Source organism: Nyctereutes procyonoides, unplaced genomic scaffold (genome assembly GCF_905146905.1).
Source record: "Nyctereutes procyonoides isolate TBG_1078 unplaced genomic scaffold, NYPRO_anot_genome, whole genome shotgun sequence".
In the NCBI taxonomy this organism is placed as follows: domain Eukaryota; kingdom Metazoa; phylum Chordata; class Mammalia; order Carnivora; family Canidae; genus Nyctereutes; species Nyctereutes procyonoides.
In genome coordinates, this window is record NW_026575145.1 from 16,283,197 (window position 1) to 16,304,579 (window position 21,383).

General features: G+C 36.3%; 1 protein-coding gene across 2 annotated transcripts in view; it reads right to left on the reverse strand.

Annotated features, from left to right (window-relative positions):
• Positions 1 to 3,650: 3,650 nt before the first annotated feature.
• Positions 3,651 to 21,383, reverse strand: part of SCFD1 (sec1 family domain containing 1) — a 103,811-nt gene continuing 86,078 nt past the window's right edge. The window contains exons 22-25 of one of the 2 annotated variants that reach the window (XM_055309120.1): positions 20,219 to 20,252; positions 18,666 to 18,731; positions 8,708 to 8,776; positions 3,651 to 3,869 (exon numbers count right to left, since the gene is read on the reverse strand). In XM_055309120.1, the coding sequence (XP_055165095.1) occupies positions 3,846 to 3,869; positions 8,708 to 8,776; positions 18,666 to 18,731; positions 20,219 to 20,252 (193 nt within the window). In that variant the 3' untranslated portion in view covers positions 3,651 to 3,845. The remainder of the gene's footprint in view (positions 3,870 to 8,707; positions 8,777 to 18,665; positions 18,732 to 20,218; positions 20,253 to 21,383) is intronic. The other variant, XM_055309121.1, reaches the window with a different exon arrangement.

Consider the following 21,383-nt stretch of genomic DNA (forward strand, 5'->3'; position numbering starts at 1 on the left):
GAATCTAATTGTTTCTCTATTGGCTAGGTTTGACTACTCCTCTATCCCTTTATCAATTACTGTTATTATCAGGTGTATCGTCAGCTCCACCTGAAATGAGTGAATGAGGAGGAAGGTAAAATTGGGGTGACAGAAATCAGGGAAAATGATGCTGATAAGCAAATCAGCATATGACAGTCAGTTATAATCCTTCAGGAGATCATAGAGTTCCTGTGGCTGTCTCTGGTGACAAAACGACACCGTGTCATTTTGGTACATGGAGCTTGCTTTTTTAGCACAATCAGCTATTCCTGTTGAAAGTGAGCCATGCTGATGGGGTTGATGCTTGGTAATTTAGAACCATCCTGAGGTTTCCATTTTAAAAAGCAGCTACAAATATTTAAAGTCTGACACACACTCAACATTCATGATCTCTTTGGATACCAATTTTTGAAATTCTATGATTCTGTTGAACCCAGGGTATTCAACAAAGTGAAGTTGAATAGTTCCTAGTTCTTTCTGCTTGGTTTATGTCTATTTTGATATGGTCACTATGACAAATGAGAAATTGTTTCCAGTTTATTCACCTGTTTTCCAGTTTATCCAGTGTATCAGTACACTCTCATCAGCCTATACAGCTAGGTGTTTCTGTGTGCCTCACAATTAAAAAAAAAATTTCTGCAAAAGTCCACTGTCTGATGATCTGGGTATATTTAACTGAATTTAAATCTTCACACCCAGCTTCAAATTCTTTTGAATATTACCTAAAAATTTTAAGTTTTAAGGGCATAATTCAAAAATTCACAATTTAGATACTAGGATGTGAGTTTGTCTTACAGTTTGTCACAGGACAAAATTACCTGATGGAGCTGAAACAGAAGTCTGTTTCAGAGCAAATTTTGTTTTGAATTTCTTTTCAATCCTTTATTTTGCCTTTTCCTTTTATTCTAGAGCCCCATCTATGCCAAGTGAACCAATCTTTCCCAAGTTAATGCCTAACTACTCAAATTCTCTTAGGGGGCTATGCTTGCCAGTGATGTGTATGAGCCCATTAGGTGTTTGTTTTGTTGAATATCCTGCACTGGCTAGTCCACGTGAGCTGATTACCTTGAGGGCCGTGTTGGATGTCCCTACTTTGCACAGCTCATTCCACCATAGAGGAAAGGTAGAGTGACTGACTCAGGTTGATCAGTGAGGAGTGGCTTGGCAAGACTTCAAGCCCCCTGCTTCCTCAGGCAATTTTGAGCGGTGGAGAGAATGGACTCGAAGCAGACAGGTGTGCATTCTATCTTTGGCTCCACCATGTACGAGCTAGGACTTTGTGAGCTTTGTTTCCATCTATAAAATTGGTGCCATTCCACCTGTTAGTGCTGTTGAGAGGACTGATGTAACCTTTGTAAATCACCTGGCACAGCATTTCCCTTTCCTATTGACCTCTACCCCTGGTATGCATTTTACCATGGCAGGCATCAATTCCTCTGAGAATGCCCTTTGGGGGCAGGTAGAACTGGTTTCTGAATCAGCCAAGCTGGGGACTTGCTGGATACACCTGTTGAACTGCCCAGCCCAAGACAGCAGCAACAGTGACCCTCACCATGTTGTGGACGGCCTGCTAGGGAACCACACTAGGACAGATGGGGCTAGGCTGTGGACAGTTTGGGAAAGGGCTAAGTTTCCCCAGAGACCTTTTTTATTTATTTTTATTTTTAAAGATTTTGTTTATTCACAAGAGACACAGAGACAGAGAGGGAGAGAGAGAGAGAGAGGCAGAGACACAGGCAGAGGGAGAAACAGGCTCCGTGCAGGGAGCCTGACATGGGACTCGATCCCGGGACTCCAGGATCACGACCTGGGCTGAAGGCAGCACTAAACCACCGAGCCACCCTGGGCTGCCCGAGACTTTTTTTTAAAGGCCCCACAGAAAAGTTTCTATCTCAGAACCTTGGCAATGATATATATATATTTTAAATATATTTTTTAAATATTTATTTATTTATTTATGATAGCTATATATAGAGAGACAGAGACACAGGAGGAGGGAGAAGCAGGCTCCATGCCGGGAGCCTGACGTGGGAATGGATCCCAGGACTCCAGGATCGCGCCCTGGGCCAAAGGCAGGCGCCAAAACGCTAAGCCACCCAGGGATCCCGTAGCAATGATCTTTTATGTGAACTTGAGGCAAACTTGAAAAAAAAATCATGCATTGATGAGACTAGTTTTAATTTTTTTGGCTGAAAACACAAGTGACCACCTCCTGTGTCTTTCAAGTAGTTTTAACCAAAAAAAAAATTTTTTTTATGGACATATATTAAAGTCTAGCTTCTCTGTTACTGAGGAAACTGGGATATTGCTTTATCTTCTCTGTAATTTACCACCTCGATTAACATTATTGTCTCTATTACATTGTCTCCTTAAGCCCTGAGCATGAAACCACTTTGATAACTTTGGCAGATGATGTGGTGCTATGGATCGAATATTTGTTCCCTATAAATTCTGTTGAAGCCCTTCCTCTCAATATAATGGTATTTGGAGGTGAGGCCTTTTAGAGGTAATTGGGTTTGGATGAGATCACAGGGGTGGAGCCCCCATGATAGGATTAGTGCTCCTTAAAGGGGGATTGAGGGATTATGACTCTTTATTATGTGAAGATACAAGAAGATGGATGTCTGATCTGCTGGATTTCCTATAGCCTCCCAAGCTGTGTGACATATGTATAAGCTGCTGGCATATGGTAATTTGTTATAGTTGCCCAAACATACTTGAAATTTTAACTCCAAACCAAGTCAGATTAGTAGGCTACTACCCAAATAGAAATCTTTTGTTTGACCTGAGTTTTGTATGATGGCATTGACTCATGAGGGTTGGGAGTGCAGAAACAGTCTTGTGAATCTTGCTGTTTTATCTTATTAGGATGTTATCTATAACATTACAGATTCCTCTTGATGAGGCTTATCAGGAGGAAAGGGTCCCTGGCCTTAAGAATTTTTTTCTCTGGAGCAACTGGCTTGCTTTTATCTTGTAGCTGCCTTGAGTTTTAAGATCAACAGTCCTTCCTGCTGCATGCCAGGAAGGTTTGAACCAAAGTGAACACTTAATTTTACAAATTTTTTTTAGAACTTCATGGGAAGTTTGTATTTGTCCAATCTAGATGATGTTGTTGCCATTTAAAAAAAAAAGGGATTTTGTGATAAAATGTACAAAGGTGTGCCAGACGAAGAAGAGACATTAACGTACTCAAAGTTAGGCAGCCTGGGTGGCTCAGCGGTTTAGTGCTGCCTTCAGCCCAGGGCGTGATCCTGGAGACCCAGGATCGAGTCCCATGTCAGGCTCCCTGCGTGGAGCCTGCTTCTCTCTCTCCTCTCTGTGAATTCTCATGAATAAATAAAATCTTAAAAAAAAAAAAAGTACTCAAAGTCCACAGGCAACACGAGAGACCAGAAAACCATGGGAAGGTAATTTTACAATTAAAATGCATACAAGTGAAAAAAAAATTGCATGTATGTAGGAAATTCATGAACCAGTCAAGCAACGTTTGTGTATTTCTTTACACTGGCTTCAATCTTAATAAATCAGTTATCATATTGATAATTCAACATTATATTCAGGCAGAGTTTTCTTGCCTTCCTAAGTACTTACTTTCTCAGTTATCAAACATAACAGGAGAGAGAACGTACAATTTAAAAAATTTATTTCTGAACTGCTTTATTCTTTTAATTAGTACACATTATATTAAGTATAGAATTTCCTTAAAAATTAACTCTAAATTTCACTGTTTGGACACTGGTATGAAGAAGAAAACATCTGGCTCTTTTGACTTTTCTTTTTACATTTATCCAAGTAGATTCTCATATTAAGGTTCTTCTGTGTTACTTTTGTCCAAGTTGTGACAGCTAAAATAAAACATAAGAATGGCTTTATTTTAATCACAAAAGAAATTTATGCATTCAAACATATTTGTAAACACCTTAAAAACGAATGCTTTAATCATGGTAAAATCTAGGCTTATTTGGTTCACTGCATGTATCTAGAATAAATTTTCACTCAACGTTTACCACCACTTCAAATGTTTAAAGTTTTGTAGATCTTTAAAAAAAAAGTATCACCAACATAGGTAGAAATTCAATTAATGGAAAATAAAAACCCTGAGAATAAAGTTAATATTAACCCAGTATGAAAATGTTAAGAAAAAAATCTCATGTGCAGCTTTAATGCTCACAGTTTACTTCTCCATATATTTTAATTAGTTTGATATTTCTATAACATCATTAAAAAGAAAAAGAAAGGCCTTCAATTCTGGAAGGTTGGGTAAACTTCTACTGGCCTAATAGTCCCAGGGATTGCCATTATAAACTTTAAACAAAATACAAAAACCAACTCCTGGAAGACAGTGGAGAACACCTGACAGCCAGTGGGTGGGGAAGGAACAGACACTAGGAAGGAGAGGCTTCCACTGGTGAGTTCAACCTGAAGAACCGGAGAGCCAGTGGGGCCAACTAAAGCCACTGAAGGTGAGAGGAAATCCTAGAAACAAGAGGGACAGAGTGAGGGAGCCCTATATTCTATGTATAAATTTTAACCAAATCTGTGGGGAAACCCTGAACCACACACAGATGAGCGAGATTAAGAAGCAAGACTGGGCTGTTGCCCGTGCCCATGAGACACAGCTGGAGGTCTGAGTCTCATCAGGGTCAGTGTCTGCTAAAGGCCCAGATCAGCACTCCAGAGAATCAGAATTCAGCTTCCAAAGAAACATTCAGTAATCTAAAATTAATATATGATGGAGCAGGAAAATCAGACCCATTCTTTAGGGGGAAAGACAATGGAGACAGATGGTGAAATGGATGATCTATGGGCTGTAATTAATAGAAAAGGGTGTAAAAGAAGTTATGACAACTATCCTCAGTGAAATCACGGAGACTATGTTCACAATTAAAAGACAGAACACTTGAGCAGAGAATACAACTATATTAAAAAAAAACCCAAATGAATATTCAAGAACTGGTAAATACAACATTATTCAAATGGCAGAAGGGAAATAACAAAGGAAAGAGTGAATCTGAAGATAGGACAACTTAAATTATACACTCTAAAGGAGCAGAATCAGGAGTGCCTGGCTTGCTGAGTTGGAAGAGCATGCTACTCTCGATCTTGAGGTCAGGAGTTCAAGCCCCACACTGGGTGTAGAGATTACTTAAATAAGTAAACAAACAAATTAAAAAAAAATTCTTAAAAAACACCCCCCCCCCCCCCCGCCAATCCCAAACAGAATACTCAGAGAGTGTGGCATAATATAAAATGCTGATAATATAGATGAATGGAATCCCAAAGGGAGAGGAGAAAATTGGACATAAAAATATTTGAAGAAAGAATAGCTGAAAATTCCCTAAATTTGGAAGATATAAACTGATGATAGATTCAAGAAGCTCAGTGATCCCTAAATAAGATAAATGTATAAGAATTCACACATAAATACATCCTAACTGCTGAAAACCAAAGATAATGAGGATATCTTGAAAGCAGCCAGAGAAAAATTAAACATAATATGTAAAATTATATTGATCTGAGTACTAACTTCCTATCAGAAATAATGGAAGGTATAAGATTGTGAAATAAGATCTTTAAAGTCTGAAAAACTGTCAATCTAGAATTCTTTATCCAGCCAAAACATTTAAGAATAAAGGTGAAATACATTTTCATATAAAAGGAAATTAAGGTAATTCACTGCTAGCTCCTGAGCTTATACTGAATGCTAAAAGAAGTTTTGCTGTCAACACATGGAAATCAAAATCAACTAGAGTTGGTAGAGATAAAGAACACTGGAAATCCTATCTGTGTAAATACAAAGGATTTCTTTATGATACAGATAACTGAGGTACAAATGATAAGAATGTTCACTGTCTTACGAGGTTAATGATGTATGTAGAGGTAAAATATATCACAATCAGAATAATTGCTGAGGGAATGGGTCTATATGGTTGCAAGGTTTCCATATTTAATGCAAGTGGCACAGTATTAATTCTAGCTTATAAATAGTTAAAGATATATATATTGTGATCTATATAGCAACTGCTAAATCGATAATGCAGAGATACAGCTCAAATCAAAAAGTGTTTAAATAATAAGAAGGTAGGAAAGGAGAAAGATGGCCAAACTATTTCAAACTAAGATAGCAAACAGTAAAACGGTAGATCCAATAATTACATTAGATGTTAACAGACCAATAGGCACCAATTAACAGGCAGAGATTACCAGAATGGTTTTCTAAAAAAAAAAAAAAAAAAAAAAAAAATCCAATTATATGACACCTACAAGATAAACACCTTTAATATAAATTCATAGGTAAGCTGAAGCAATCAGATGGAAAAGTTATAACCTGCAAGCCATAAGACTAGAGTAGCTAATTTAATAACACATAAAGTAGACTTCAAGGAAAGAGGATTACCAGCTGAGTAGAATATTACATAATAAAAGGGTACACTCATCAGGAAGACACAGCAATCATAAATCTGTGTATACCTAATAGAGCTTAAAAATAAGCGGACATTGACAGGACTAAAAGGAGAGCCTGACAGAACTAAAGGGGGAAAGCATTAATTTCACAAACATAGTTGGAGATTTTATTATTAGTCTTTTAGTACCAAATAGATTTAGACCAAAAAACCCACAAAGCAACAAATCAATAAAGACATAGAGGATTTAGGTAATGCTGTCAACTACCATGACCAAACTGAAATTTATAGAACCTTTCCCTCAACTGCTGCATAATGCATTCTTTTTAAAGTGCACATGGAGTGCTTAGTAAGAGACCATATGTTGGGCCATAAAAGAGATTTAAATCAATTTTGAAACAGTAAATAATGTGCAGAATGTTCTATGACCACAAAGTAATTAAATTAGAAATCAATAATAAGATATCTAGAAAACCCAAATACTTGAAAACAACAAATCTTTAAACTATACATGGGCTAAAAAAATAAAACCACCAAGTATATTAAAAATATAGAATATGGTGATGATAATATATTAACATTTGTGAAATGCAGCTAAAACATGGTTTGGATTTTATGGCTTTATTATTTTTTTTTTTTTTTGCAAAGATTTTATTCAGAGAGAAAGTGCACAAGCAGGGGGAGAGGCAGAGGGAGAGGGAGAAACAGGCTCCGCACTGAGCAGGGAACCTGACTTGGAAGCTTGATCCAAGGACTCCAAGATCATGAGCTGAGCTGAAGGCAGGTGCTTAACCTACTGAGCCACCCAGGTGCCCCTCATTTTATGGTTTTAAACGCTTATATGGAGTTTAAGAAAGAAAGCAGATGAACATAGGGGAAGGGGAGGAAAAATTTAAAAAATGATGCAATCAGAGAGGGAGACAAACCATAAGAGACCCTTAACTATAGGAAATAAACTAACGGTTGTGGGAGGGGATGAAGTAAACTAGCTGATGGGCATTAAGGAGGGCACTTGATGTAATAGCACTGGGTGTTACATGCAATTAGATGAATCACTAAACTCTACCTGTGAAACTAATAATACACTATACATATTAATTGATTTTAAATTAAAAAAAGAAAAGAAAAACTAAAGAACTTGATAAATACCAAAGTAATCAAAACAAAGGAAATCAATAAATAGAGAAATTAGCATAAACATCTGGTAGATTAAAAAGATTAATTAAATTGAGAATCATCTAGTAAACCCAAGAAAAAAAATATTCCATTTAGTTTTGCCTATTCTAGAACATTATATAATCTGTGGTGGAAAAGTATCAAGAGCATGTTTTTGGGCAAGAACTAAGGGCAAGGACTGCCTGGGCATGGATCATAAAGTAACTATGAGGTGTGATGGTTCTACACCCTGAATAGGAGTTTGTGCTGAATTATTCAAGTGAACACATCTGACAATACCTAGGAATATACACTTAAGATCTGTATATTTCACTGTTGTCAATTTTATCTCCAAAGAGTACAAAACAATAAAAACCCTCAAAAACTAAAACCCCTAGGCAATAAAGAATTAAGGGGAAAGTGCACTGATATCTTTAATTTTCTTTAAAATGAATAAAACTATACCAATGAATAGAATGAAGAATGGATAAATGAGTAGGTGTCTTCTAAAGCAATACAGTAAAATGTTAGTAAGTATAGGATACTGTTGTGATTTTTATGGCAGCCAATGCAGAGGTGAGTGAACATTACTGGTGAGACTACTGAGCATCCCCAGTAGTTAAGCTTAAAAAAGAAAAAAAAAAAGAAAAAAAAATCTAAAGTTAATGTAATTAACTGAGAACATTAGCAGTTCCTTCAAGAAAAAGAATGTATAGCCTATCTACATCTCAGCTACTGCTGTCCTTAATGTTCAAGTGAATGTAATTCCATTGTATCTACTGCATAAAACTATTCCGCTACCCTCATCCAGAAAGTTACTTAATTTCTTAGCCCAATGTGTGATATGGTTGGTAAAGTCAGAAATGTGGACAGCGTATAAGAAATGGTGATTTTGCTTGAGTACACTATTCTAATTTTAAATTCTCTGATTTTACCTTTTCATAGATTTGGGATAATAGAAATAATATTATTTACCAGAGTTTTCATGGTAAAACCTGTATTTTTATAGCTCTATGGCTTTTGGCTTCAAGCTGGGTCAAATGAATATGATGATTTTCTTGCTCTCTTTTGACAACAACAGCAAGTTATGGTATGTTAAAAGAAACTAACAAGGTATACTTTACCTGTTTTATGAACTGTGTAGCATTAAAAAGTTCACTGCAGCCATATAAAATGTGTTTGCCTTGCTTCCCCTGTAAAAGAAGAGAACTCATACAAGTAACAAGTAATAGTCTCAATATTCCCAAGAAAAGTGATCAAGTCTAATAAGACTTTTTGTTATTCTTAAAGGTTTTTTGAGGGGGAGGTTATAAAATTTTAGTATACACATATTTATCCTAAAATTGCATGGAATAAAGTGGTGAAATAGGCATAAATTATTTTTTAAAAATGTATTAACATACATACACTGCTGGTATCATTTATACTGAAAAGAGAAGGCATCTGATGACAGCCATATTTCACAGGAACAACAATTATTTATAAAATCCCAGGCCAACATTCTTCCAATGTAAGATCTATACTACTTGAAGAAAATATTCCTGGAGTTTTGTTAGGCTAGCAGTAGGATATAGTATAAGTTGCATGAACTGTCACTGCAGTCTCATTTGTGCAATACAGTATTTACATATCAATATACTGTAATCCATTTTTTATGACCCCTCATGAATGAATTTCATTCTTAATTTTGGCAGAATGCTATAACCCAATTACAGCAGTCAAAACTTCTACTGAAGAATTCTAAGTCCTTAATGCTGAAATTATTATATGTATTGTATACTTGAAGGAAAATTCATTTCTTCTTTAATGTAAAAAGCTTATTCCATAACAAATACAGTAATTCATCAAGAAACAGAAATATGGCTTTGTATCAGCTGAATAAGAATAGTTCCCTGAATAAATGTCCTCACTGGCCATTTCTGAGCAAAACAAGTCACACCTCACTTCATTTTTGAAAAATGAGATGTTATGTGCAATAACTATAACAGGGTTGATCATATAAGTGGGATTCTTGAGGCTACGTAGGTTATACTTACACAAGGCATTAGTAAAGGTAGAGATCACAGCATAGTAGGATAAAGAAAGCAGAGGGAAACATTAGAAGGGTCCAAATATTCTATGCACAGCTCCCAGGATCCCATCTCAGCACAGGACACATTTTATTTTCAATTGTCAACCACCAAATTATAGAGAAGATAGAGATGCCCCAGTTGCAGGGGAGCCCCGGTCTTTCTAAAGGAAGGGTCTTTTATACCTCTCTGATCATGTAACCTAAATCAGGCTATAGGACCAGGCTCAACACCAGAAGCAAGAAAACATGACAGAAATTAGGTGCAAATCATCAGTATTTTCATTTTCTATTAAACAGTGCTGACACGCCAGCGCAGGTTGCCCCCCAATCTATGTTGGTCCCTAGCACAAGACTCTATTCACTACTAGTTAGTACGTGATATTCACATGTCAGCATCATGGCTCTCAAGGCTCCCAGAGATGAGCACAGGGCTGAAACACACTAGTGGAGATGAATCCTGTACTATAAGTTTAAACGTTGCAGTCTACCCATATTCCAGTGCAAACTTATGCTTAATTATGCACAAACTTGGTACTTCCTCCATCAAAAACTGAACTTTGTGAAATGTACCAATAACTGGATTCAAGGTAACAATTATTAACTAAATCTAGTTCATTCTCTAGCCAATCACCTTCCATCAAGAGAACAGCCTGTGGTGGCTTCAAGTTCAACTACCGATACATTTGGTTACTTACTACCAACTTTTTTTTTTTGTCCTTTTGGGTTCAGCACACTCTTACTCCCAAATTGCTTTTGGATATTAGTACATATTATTTCTGCAACTATAAAAAGAAACAAAAGGCTACTGGGACAGCTATTCAAAGCCTGTTGTGTGCTTTATGTATTTGTCCAGAGCATGTATGCAAATGACTGAGTTCCCAAATACCTTTGAGAGTCTCAACTGTGATTTCTTTTGGAAATGTGTCTTATAACTTCAAAATGTCTGATAATGTTATTGGAGAATCAGATATTATAAATTCCTAAACAATACTTTCGCTTTAATAAATACACCTTCACATGTAAATGCCTGCTCTCAAAGTTAGACAAATTAAGATAGTTATTTATGTGATTAAAGGATTGACTACCAGTTTCATTTCACAACTGGCTCTACTAGTATGTTCAAAAGGTCAATGTCAGGCAGCCTGGGTGGCTCAGTGGTTTAGCGCCGCGTTCAATCCAGGGTGTGATCCTGGAGACCTGGGATCGAATCCCACGTCAGGCTCCCTGCATGGAACCTGCTTCTCTCTCTGCCTGTGTCTCTGCCTCTCTCTGTGTCTCTCATGAATTTAAAAAAAAAAAAAAAAGTCAATGTCTATGCAGTTCTTTCCCCCAGTATATCTCATGTGTAAGGCAGGTGTATCTTTCTTCAGAGATGTGCCTTTGTGAAGCACATCATGGGAGGCTACTAGAGTGTCATTTATCTATTGCATCTTTTAGGTACACACTAATGTGGTGGAGACAGCATGTCTATGTATCAATCAGTTTTCTTATCTTTTTTGTAAGTTGAGGCTTAGACTAAGAGTACATTTTTGTTTTGTTTTATTTACCCTTTGACCTCCACCTGTTTCTTCCTCTGGCAACCAGCAATCTGTTCTCAATGTCTATGAGCTTATTTTTAAGTTAATTTTCAGAGAGAGAAAGAGATAACAGCAGGAGGGGAGGGGCAGAGGGCGAGATAGAATCTCAAGCAGACTCCACACGTGGAGCCTGACACAGGGCTCAATTTTATGACCCTGATATCATGACCTGAGCCAAACTCAAGAGGTGGATGCTTAACTGACTGAACTACCCAGGCACCCCATGAGCTTTTTTTTTTTTTTAATGAGTCCACACATAAGAGAACGATATGGGTTTTGTGTTTCTCTTGTCTTATTTCACTTAGGATAATGCATGCACACACAATTTCTTTACCATTCATCTATCAATGGATACATAGGTAGCTTCCATATCTTGGCTACTGTAAACAGTGCTGCAATGTCTATGAGGGTACAAATGTCTTTTCCAGTTAGTGTTTTTGTTTTCTTTGTATAAATACTCAGAAGTGGAATTGCTGGATAGTAGTTCTATTTTTATTTTGAGGAATCTGCATACTGTTTCCCATAGTGGCTGCACCAATTTACATTCCCGTCAACAGCACATGAGAGTTCCCCTTTCTCTACCTTGTTGCCACACTTGTTTTTTTGGATAACGGCCATTATAACAGGTGTGAGGTGAATTTCATTATGATTTTGACTTTCACTGATGATGAATGGTGTTGAGCCATCTTTTCATGTTTGTTGGCCATCTGTATGTCTTCTTTGGGAAAAAAGTCTATTCAGGTCCTCTGCCCATTTTTAATTGATTATTATTTTCTGGTGTTGTGTAAGTTCCCTATCTATTGTGGATATTAACCCTTGTCAGATACATTATTTGCAAATATATTTCCCACTCAGTAGGCTGCCTTTGTTGACATTTCCATTGCTGTGGAGAAACTTTTTACCAGGATGTAATCTGATTTATTTTTGCTTTTGTTGCTTTGGCTTTTGGGAGTCAGATTAAAAAAAAAATCACTGCCAAGATCTATGTCCGTCAAGTTTACGGCTTGTTTTCTTCTAGGAGTTTTATGATTTCAGGTCTTATGTTCAATTCCTTAATTCATTTTGAACTAATTTTTGTGTGTAGTGTAAAATAGAAGTTGGTTTTATTCTTTCACATGTGGCTGTGTAGTTTTTCCAGTACTGTTTATTGAAGAGACTGTCCTTTTTCCATTGTACATTCTTGACATCTTTGTTGTAAATTAATATATCATATATTGCATGGGTTTATTTCTGAGTTCTCAATTCTCTTCCATTGATCTATGTGATTATTTTTATGCCAGCACCATACTGTTCTAATTACCATAGCTTTGTAATACAGTTTGAAATGAGAGCATGTGATGCCTCCAGCTTTGTTCTTTCTCAAGACTGCTTTGGTTATTAATGGTCTTTTGTGCCTCCATACAAATTTAGGATTGTTCTAGTTCTGTGAAAAAATGCCATTGGAATTTTGACAGGGATTAAAATGAACCTGTGGACTGCTTTGAGGGTTCTTTTGATCCATGAACCTAACATATCTCTTTGTGTCTTCAATTTCTTTCATCAATGGCTTATAGTTTCCAATAAAGTCTTTCAGTTTGTTAAATTTATTCCTCGGTATTTAATTTTTTAAAATGTGATTGTAAATGGGACTATTTTCTTGATTTATCTGATAGTTTGTTATTAGTGTATAGAAATGCAACAGATTTTTGGGCACTGATTTTTGTATCCTGCAACTTTACTGAATTTATTAGTTCTGACAGTTTTTTTCCTCTATATGCCATCTGCTAATAGTGACATGAGTTTTACTTTTCAAATTTGGATGCCTTTTATTTCTTATTCTTGTGTAACTGCTCTGGCTAGAACTTCTAATACTATATTGAGTAAAAGTAGCATAAGCAGGCATACTTGTCTTATTGAATGTTTTCTTAAAATTAATTTCATCAAATGCATTGCTGACATATCAAATAGCAGTTACATTATGAGTCAAATTACTGTATTATTTTCTTTGCCTTCCTAACAAAACTGGCATTTGCTGAATGTGAACCAGTGTAAATTAAAGGCCACGCTAGATTATTCTCCATTCTTGTAGGTACAGTCCTAAGTTTTGTTTCATACTATAAGGTTGTACTGATAAGGGGTTTTAATGGCATAAAGGTGACCTATGAAAAACTCGTACCTGTTATTATACCAAGTAATAAAAGACTGGATATTTTGACTCAGGAAGAAGATAAAGAAGTCTATTCAATTCAACAGTGCACTGGAGGTGTTAGCCAGGTGGTTAGGCAAAAAGAAAAAGAAAAAAGAAAAAGGAAAAACATCCCAGATAGTTTAAGGAAGAATTTAAAGTAATTCTATTCACATATAACATGATCTTCTATACAGAAAATCCTAAAAATTCACTAAAATACCTTAGAACCAATAAATTAGTTCAAGAGGGCTGCAGGATACAAGATTATACATAAAAATAATTTTTTATTGGACTGAAATGAGCAATCCCAAAATAAAATAAAAACAATTCCATTCATAATAGCATAGAAATATATAGAAATAAATTTAATGAAAGAAGTATAAAAGCTTATGCTCTGAAAACAGCAAAAACCAACAGAAACAATGAAACAACAACAACAACAACAACAAAAAACTGTTGAAAGAAATTAAAGAAGGTCCACACCAATAGAACAGAATCCCATGTCATGGATCAGAAGACATGACATTATTATTTTTTAAAGATTTATTTATTAATTCATGAGAGAGACAGACTGAGAGAGAGAGAGAGACAGAGACATAGGCAGAGGAAGAAGCAGGCTCCTTGCAGGGAGCCCAACGTGGGACTTGATCTTGGATCCTGGGATCACGCCCTGAGCTGAAGGCAGATGCTCAACCACTGAGCCACCCAAGCACAAGACATAACATTATTAAGATGAAAATAGTCTTAAACTGATGTATAGAGTCAATGCAATTCCTGCTAGAATCCCAACTAAATTGACAAGTATTCCTTCCTATGGAAGTGCAAAACACCCAGAAAAACAATCTTGAAAACGAAAAGAACTGAGAGTCCTGAAATAAACTTACATACATATATGGTTAGCTTATTTTCAACAAGGCCACCAAGACCATTCAATGGAGGAAAAATGGTCTTTTCAATAAATGATGTGGGGATAATGTGGACAGCCATATACAAAAGAGTGAAGCTGGGCTTTACTTCATACTACATGACAAATTAAAAACGGATCAAAGACCTACATTTTAGAGTAAAAATGCTTTTCTCTTAGAAGCAAACATAGGGGTAAATCTTCTGACCTTGGATTTGACTTTGTCAAATTTGGATTTGGGATTCCTAGATATGACAACAAAAGCATGAGCAACAAAAGAAAACATATATTGGATTTCATCAAAATAAAAAGAACTCTTGCACTTTAAAAAACACTATTTAGAAAATACAAAGACAACCTAAAGAATGGGAGAAAATTTCTGCAAATCACATATTTGATAAGGGACTTATTTCTAGATTACATACTCTTAAAACTCCATAATAAAAAGGCAAAATAACTCAACTATAAAAATGGGCAAGGATCTTAGTAGACATTTCTCCAAAGATATACAAATGGCCAAAAAGCACATGAATATGCTTCACATCCGAATTCACCAGGGGAATGAAAATCAAAACCACAGCGAGATACCACCTCACTCCCACCAGGATAATCAGAATCAAAAAGCCCAGTAACAAGTGTTGGTGATGATGTGGAGAAATCAAAGTCTTCATACACTGCTGTGTGAATGCAGAATGGTACGGTCACTTTGGAAAACAGACTAGCAGTTCCTCAGTTAATAATAAAAATTATGACGACTCAGGAATTCCACTCCTAGGTATATACCTAAGAGAAATGGAAACATACAGAATAACACTAGCTTATTACTTAAGGTTTCTAGTCGACAGCAACAGGTTTCATCCGGAATAGACAATCATTTTGGATTTGGATTTGTACACCTGATTATTGGAACAAACATCTTTAATATTCTATTAGAAGCCTCAGCAGAAACTGTTTCAGTGTGGACTCCCTTCTTATATTACCACTTGACAAAGTTTTGCTGGAAGTGCAGTTCAACAAGGGTGTTATGAAACATTGTATACAACAAACTGACTCAGATACCTTAACATACACAAAGTAGGAGACTGACTGCAAACTGTAACAGACATTTGAAACATCTTTTTTCTAAACTGGGCTGGTCTTTCTGAGACACAGTGGCTTTGTATGATGGAATGTGTGTTAAAATATAAGTGATACAATTAAAGAGGATAATTAAAAGTGGATAGATTGTTGAGATTCAGCAGAGAAAATAAGGAAGAGATGAAAAGGGTATTACAGGAACTAACAAAAATTTATTCTGCATTTCTAAAAATGTTTCTCTATGTGATCCTGTAGTTCAGGGATATGCAAACAGACACCAAGACACTACCTCTAAATCTGTCTGAGGAATGATGCAAAGGGCTGTTTCTACTTTCTGCCTGTCTAAACTGGGATTATAGGTGGACCAGACCGTCCTATATGTATGGTCACACTTACTTAGCCTTACTTCCTATCTCTGGGAATGGACAAAGGAGAAAGCACTGGCCACTCTCAGACTGCTGCTAGCTCTATGGATCAGGCAACTTGCTGAATCTGACAGTAAATCTTCTAAACCAGGGGCCAAATTCTGGGTAAAAATGACCAACAAATGGAAGGAGGAAATCTTGACTCTGAAAAGGAGCCAGTAAGTGCATAACGAAAAGGTAACATTATCTCTGTACCTTGTAAGAGGCCAAGGGCAAAAAAGTAATACTCTGAACTATATTTAGACATGCCCAAGGCCTGTAGAAATTGCCTCTATTTGAAGCTGAAGGTCCAAGATGGGTTCCAGGATTTTAAAGAAAGGTTAAATCTGCAATTACCCATGTTGTATGTCCTGATTATGCTAATAACATCTAGGGGATAAACACTTAAGAATAATTCTAATCCCTCTTTTTTCTCTGACAGGTTCTCATTTTACAGGTTTTATATATTCTGTAAGATCCCTCGGGGGAGGCAAAATTAGGATACAACTGCCACCAAAATGTATATAAGAAAATTTGTTCAGCAACAAAACCAAAGACCACTGCATAACTGTTAACCTAAATGATGATCTATTAAGAACGGTATCTGGGGGATCCCTGGGTGGCGCAGCGGTTTAGCGCCTGCCTTTGGCCCAGGGTGTGATCCTGGAGACCCAGGATCGAATCTCACGTCGGGCTCCCGGTGCATGGAGCCTGCTTCTCCCTCTGCCTGTGTCTCCGTGCCTCTCTCTCTCTCTGTGTGTGACTATCATAAATAAATAAAAATTAAAAAAAAAAAAAAAAGAACGGCATCTGGATATAAGAACTTAAAATATCTGTTGCATGCCTGACTAGTCATAATATCATGTGCCTTACTACTGACACACCGTTTTTTTGGACTTTAAAGGATAGTAACAGGAAAAAAAAATAGTAAACTGAAACTAAGTAAAAGATACAGGCCTTACTCATCTCTCAGTGATAATCTGATATTCTTCTGATAAAAGTGATTAATGAAAAAAAACAAGACTTAATAATTGTTACAAGAACCAACTTATTAACACATTTCACAAAATTAAAATTTCTATAGTAGACAGACTTAAGTTGTCAAGCTTATATATGATTAAAAACAGGTTTGCCGTAGAATATTTGGTAGACTGTAATGTTGCTTCAAAATTATGCCTGCATCTCAGCCACTATACTCCACAAATGACTAATATTTTGGGTTTATCCTTTTTGTGTTTCTGTTGTACAAATATTTACAAAAAAGCAGAAAAAAGAATGTTGACGAGTGGAATTAAGAAAGCTGAACCAAGATGGTGGTGGTGGGGGGGTGTATGTGGAATGTATAAGTACAGGAGTAATTTCAGCTGATCTGTTGCAGCCCTGTGTTTATCCCAGAGAACACCTAGAACAGTCATATTTTTGACCCTTTGCCAAACCTGAACAAAACAGATCAACTAGTGATTAATACAGTCCCATGCAAGGCTCATAGACAGACCAGGAGACAACTTGCACCTGTCAGTACCCATTTATAGAAATTGTATAGACTGACGGTTTGACCTGTTTCCTGTTATGTTCCCTTGGTTTCTGCTTTTGAACTGGTCATGCAGCCTGGTTCTGGCTGTATGACCAAAGAGAGATATAAAAGACACCTTCTTGTTCAAGATGGATGCTCCCTGAAGACTGTGGCATCTTATACAGATCTCGGTGGTTCACACTCTGAAGATGAAGTATGTCTTATGTAACTAAAATAGGATCCCAGTTGTGCCTGATAGTTTTGAAGCTCTGTTACATTTGTCTTTTCTTTTAAATCTCCTGCTGTACCAAAATCTCAACCTTTTTAAAGTCTTACATAACATAGGACGTAAGGAATGATCATTATTTAATGTTAACTGAATGAAGATTACAAAATGTCACACAACTGATAATTCTGTTGCCCCTACCTTTTAAATGGTGTTTTGCTCTCCAAGTTACACCCTTTACTTAATATTCTTTTGCTTAATTGTCTGTCACTCCCTGCTGCTGTCAGCTTTGAATAGCACTCTACTTCTAATTTGCTATCTCCTGTTTGCTAAAAAAGCAGACATTCCAAGTGTGTTAGAAGTATGTTGCTGATTTAAGTAACGGGATAGGAGAAAAGTGCTTATTATTCATGTAAATGGGTTCTGTAAATCCTTTCAACAAGGGAGACTTTTTGGAAGAGGAGCTTATTTGAGGTCTCTGAACATTTATTTTACTTTTTTGAGAGAGAGAGAGGAGAAGGGGGAGAGATAGGGAGAGAGAGAATCTTAAGCAGGCTCCATGCCCAGTATGGTGCCCAAAGTTGTGCTCCATCTCATGACTCTGAGATCATGACCTGAGCGAAATCAAGAGTCAGACACTTAACAGACTTTGAACACCCCATGGTCTTTGAACATTTAGAGTCAAATTCAGATATATAGCTGCCAAGTGCCTGGGTGGCTCAGGGGTTGAGCATCTACCTTCCACTCGGGTCATGATCCCGGGGTCCTGGGATAGAGTCCCACATCAGGCTCCCCACAGGGGGTCTACTTCTCCCTCTGCCTGTGTCTCTGCCTCTTTCTCTGTGTCTCTCATGAATAAATAAAATCGTAAAAAAAATAAGATACATAGCTGCCAAGTATGTTACATCAATAAGATACATTATTTCCCAGATCAACTACAATTTTAGACCAGAAATGTGATAGGGAATAGGAAAACAATGAGCATATGGGCATTTTCTTCTATATGAGGACTTTTAAATTAAACTACCTCTAGAAAAGAGGGTATGTACGAATCAGAAAGCCACCAGAGAATGCTAGTATGCTAAAAACACAGCACAACTGTGAAACATCAACTGATTAAAGAATAAAAAGGCCAACATGTACCTTTATATAGTCAACAAGATTTTGGTATTCAATGTAGTTGCCTCCTCCTACCACAAAAACAATTGCCTAAAAATGCAAACAGAAAAAAAACAAAAACAAAAACAACCAGGTAAGTTGAAAGAAACAGAATTTTAACTTGCACGCAATATGGTTTTTAGTTTGGAGCATATTCCACAACTTATATATTAAAAAAAAAAAGGTAGCAAAAGGTCACATCCTAAGTGCCTAGTGCTACTTCAATTAAAAGAAATTTGTTTCTAAAAAGTGTGTAGAGGAAAACAAACTTCATTCTTCAGTTAAGTAACAGCAAATAAATCTAAAGGGCTTTCTCCAAAATGCTTTTTAAAATTCGAATTTATTTATTGTAGGTAGGAAAAACAAAACTTGGCATTTACATAATTTCTAAAATGTGCTTTACTGTATTTATTTTTATTGAGAAGCTTCTTGTATTTCAAATGAAAACAGTCATATCTTCACAAAAGGTTGAATTCTAATTTTAGAACCAAGTTCCACACATAGAAAACTTTTACTACAGTCTTAGACTTCTTTTTCTGTAAATTACCCAATCTTGTGTCCATTTTTTTTAACGTTTTTAATATTCGTTTCAGGAGTACAATACAGTGATTCAACATTTCCTTACAACACCCAGTGCTCTTCTTAGCAATTGCCCTTTAATCCCTCCCCCACCCCCCACCTCCCCCTCTTAGAACCTTAAGTTTGTTCTCCATAGTGAAGAGTCTGTTTCCTGGTTTGCCTCTTTTTTCCCTATGCTCATTTGTTTTGTTTGTTAAATTCCACACGAGTGAAATCATATGGTGTTTCTTTTTCTGACTGATTTCACTTAGTGTAATACACTCTTGCTCCATCCATGTTATTGCAAATGGCAAGATTTTGTTTTTATGGTTGAGTAATATACCAATGCATATATACACCTTCTGTACCCATTCATCAGTTGATGGGCATTTATATGAAAAGATGTGCAATCAACATCATACATCAGGGAAATACAAATTAAATAAAAATTAAAACCACCATGAGAGATATCACCTCACATCTGTCAGAATGGCTAAAATCAACAACACAAAAAACAAGTGCTGGGGAGGATGCAGAGAAAGGGGAACCTTCTTATACTGTTGGTAGGAATGCAAACTGGTGCAGCCACTGTGGAAAACAGTATGGAGGTTCCCCAGGAAGTTGAAAAAAGAACTACCCTACAATCCAGCAACTGTACTACTAGGTATTTACCCAAAGAATATAAAAATACTAATTCAAAGGGATACATGCACACCAATGTATATAGCAGCATTGTCACAATAGCCAAACTATGGAAACAGCCCATGTCCATTGACTGTATCAGTTATTTTTAGCTTGAATTATTCTAAGTAATTTTATAAATCAGGAAAATATGGTTACTAATATGGTTACACAGAACTGGATTTGTCAAGATTACCATACAGTAACGGTAATAAAGCCATAAAGATGAAGATAATTCTTCAAGACTGCTTGGTCATCTTCCTTTTGTTTTAGAGACACAATTTTTAGAGAGAACTTACCTCCTGGAATGGATTTTTGTTCCTTGGAACTGAGCTGCAACAAAGAGAAATGTACTGAAAATTTCACCCAAGGCTTTCACTACAAACAAAAGAGGTATGGGAAACACACACATGCACCTACAATTAGATACGTATTTATAATTCTTCTTCCTTCACTTTCTTTGAGGCTGGGTCCTTTAGTTTTGTGTACCCAAATAGTGAATTGGGATGCAGAGGAATACACTAGAAGAGATACATGTGTCAGTATCTAAAAGGGAGTAGGACAATTTTTCTCTTTAAGATAAAATCTAAGAGAAAACTGAGAGGGAGAAGGAAACACTGAGCAGCAGCTCTCAGAAGGATAAAATCTGGGTATAAGGTAAATTGCTAAAGTATATATTTTAGTACTAAATCATATAAAATTTTACTATCCTCAACATAATTTTATAGTTTGTCAGTACCTACATTTGCGAGAAAACTATGTAAACACATGTATGGTAAGTAACAGAAGGAAATGGATGGGAGAAGGGATTTGCATTTTGCTGTAGCTTATTTCTTTGTATTTATATATGCCATTATATATTATTACATATATTAGCCACATACTTATAACGTATTTAAAAAATATTTGGTGTCCACGAGACCTTTTATTTTTTATTTTTCCACGAGACCTTTTAATTAAGGTATTCTTCAAAGCATTTGTGAGTCAGACATGGATTTGTTTCAGTGTTAAAAACAGGCTATATAAAAAGAGAACTTAGATTTTCCTCACAAGCAATTTTTGAAAATCTCAAAGAAGAGTAGAGTGCTATTATACCATGTTTAATGATTGAAAGGCCCATCCAACCGCTCTATCATCTTTTGCTCATTTCTATGGCCTGTCTGAATGAATATTCCATAGAAAGGACCAGAAGCCCAACTGACTGAAACACCTCATCAGTGATCAACTTCCTTCTAGAGTGCTAAGTTCCTCGAAGAGTACATACAGAATGAGGTGAGATTTTAAATAGCACAGTATTACTAGTTATTAATAACTGAGATTAATTGTGATAAAATAGCTCAAGAGCAGACAAAGGAGAATTTCTAAGGAAAATGTATCTACTTGTTAGCCATATGCAAATACAAGGAAGGATAAAATGTAAGCTGGAGAATATCAAGATAGGAAAAGAGTTCGAAGTCCACTGTT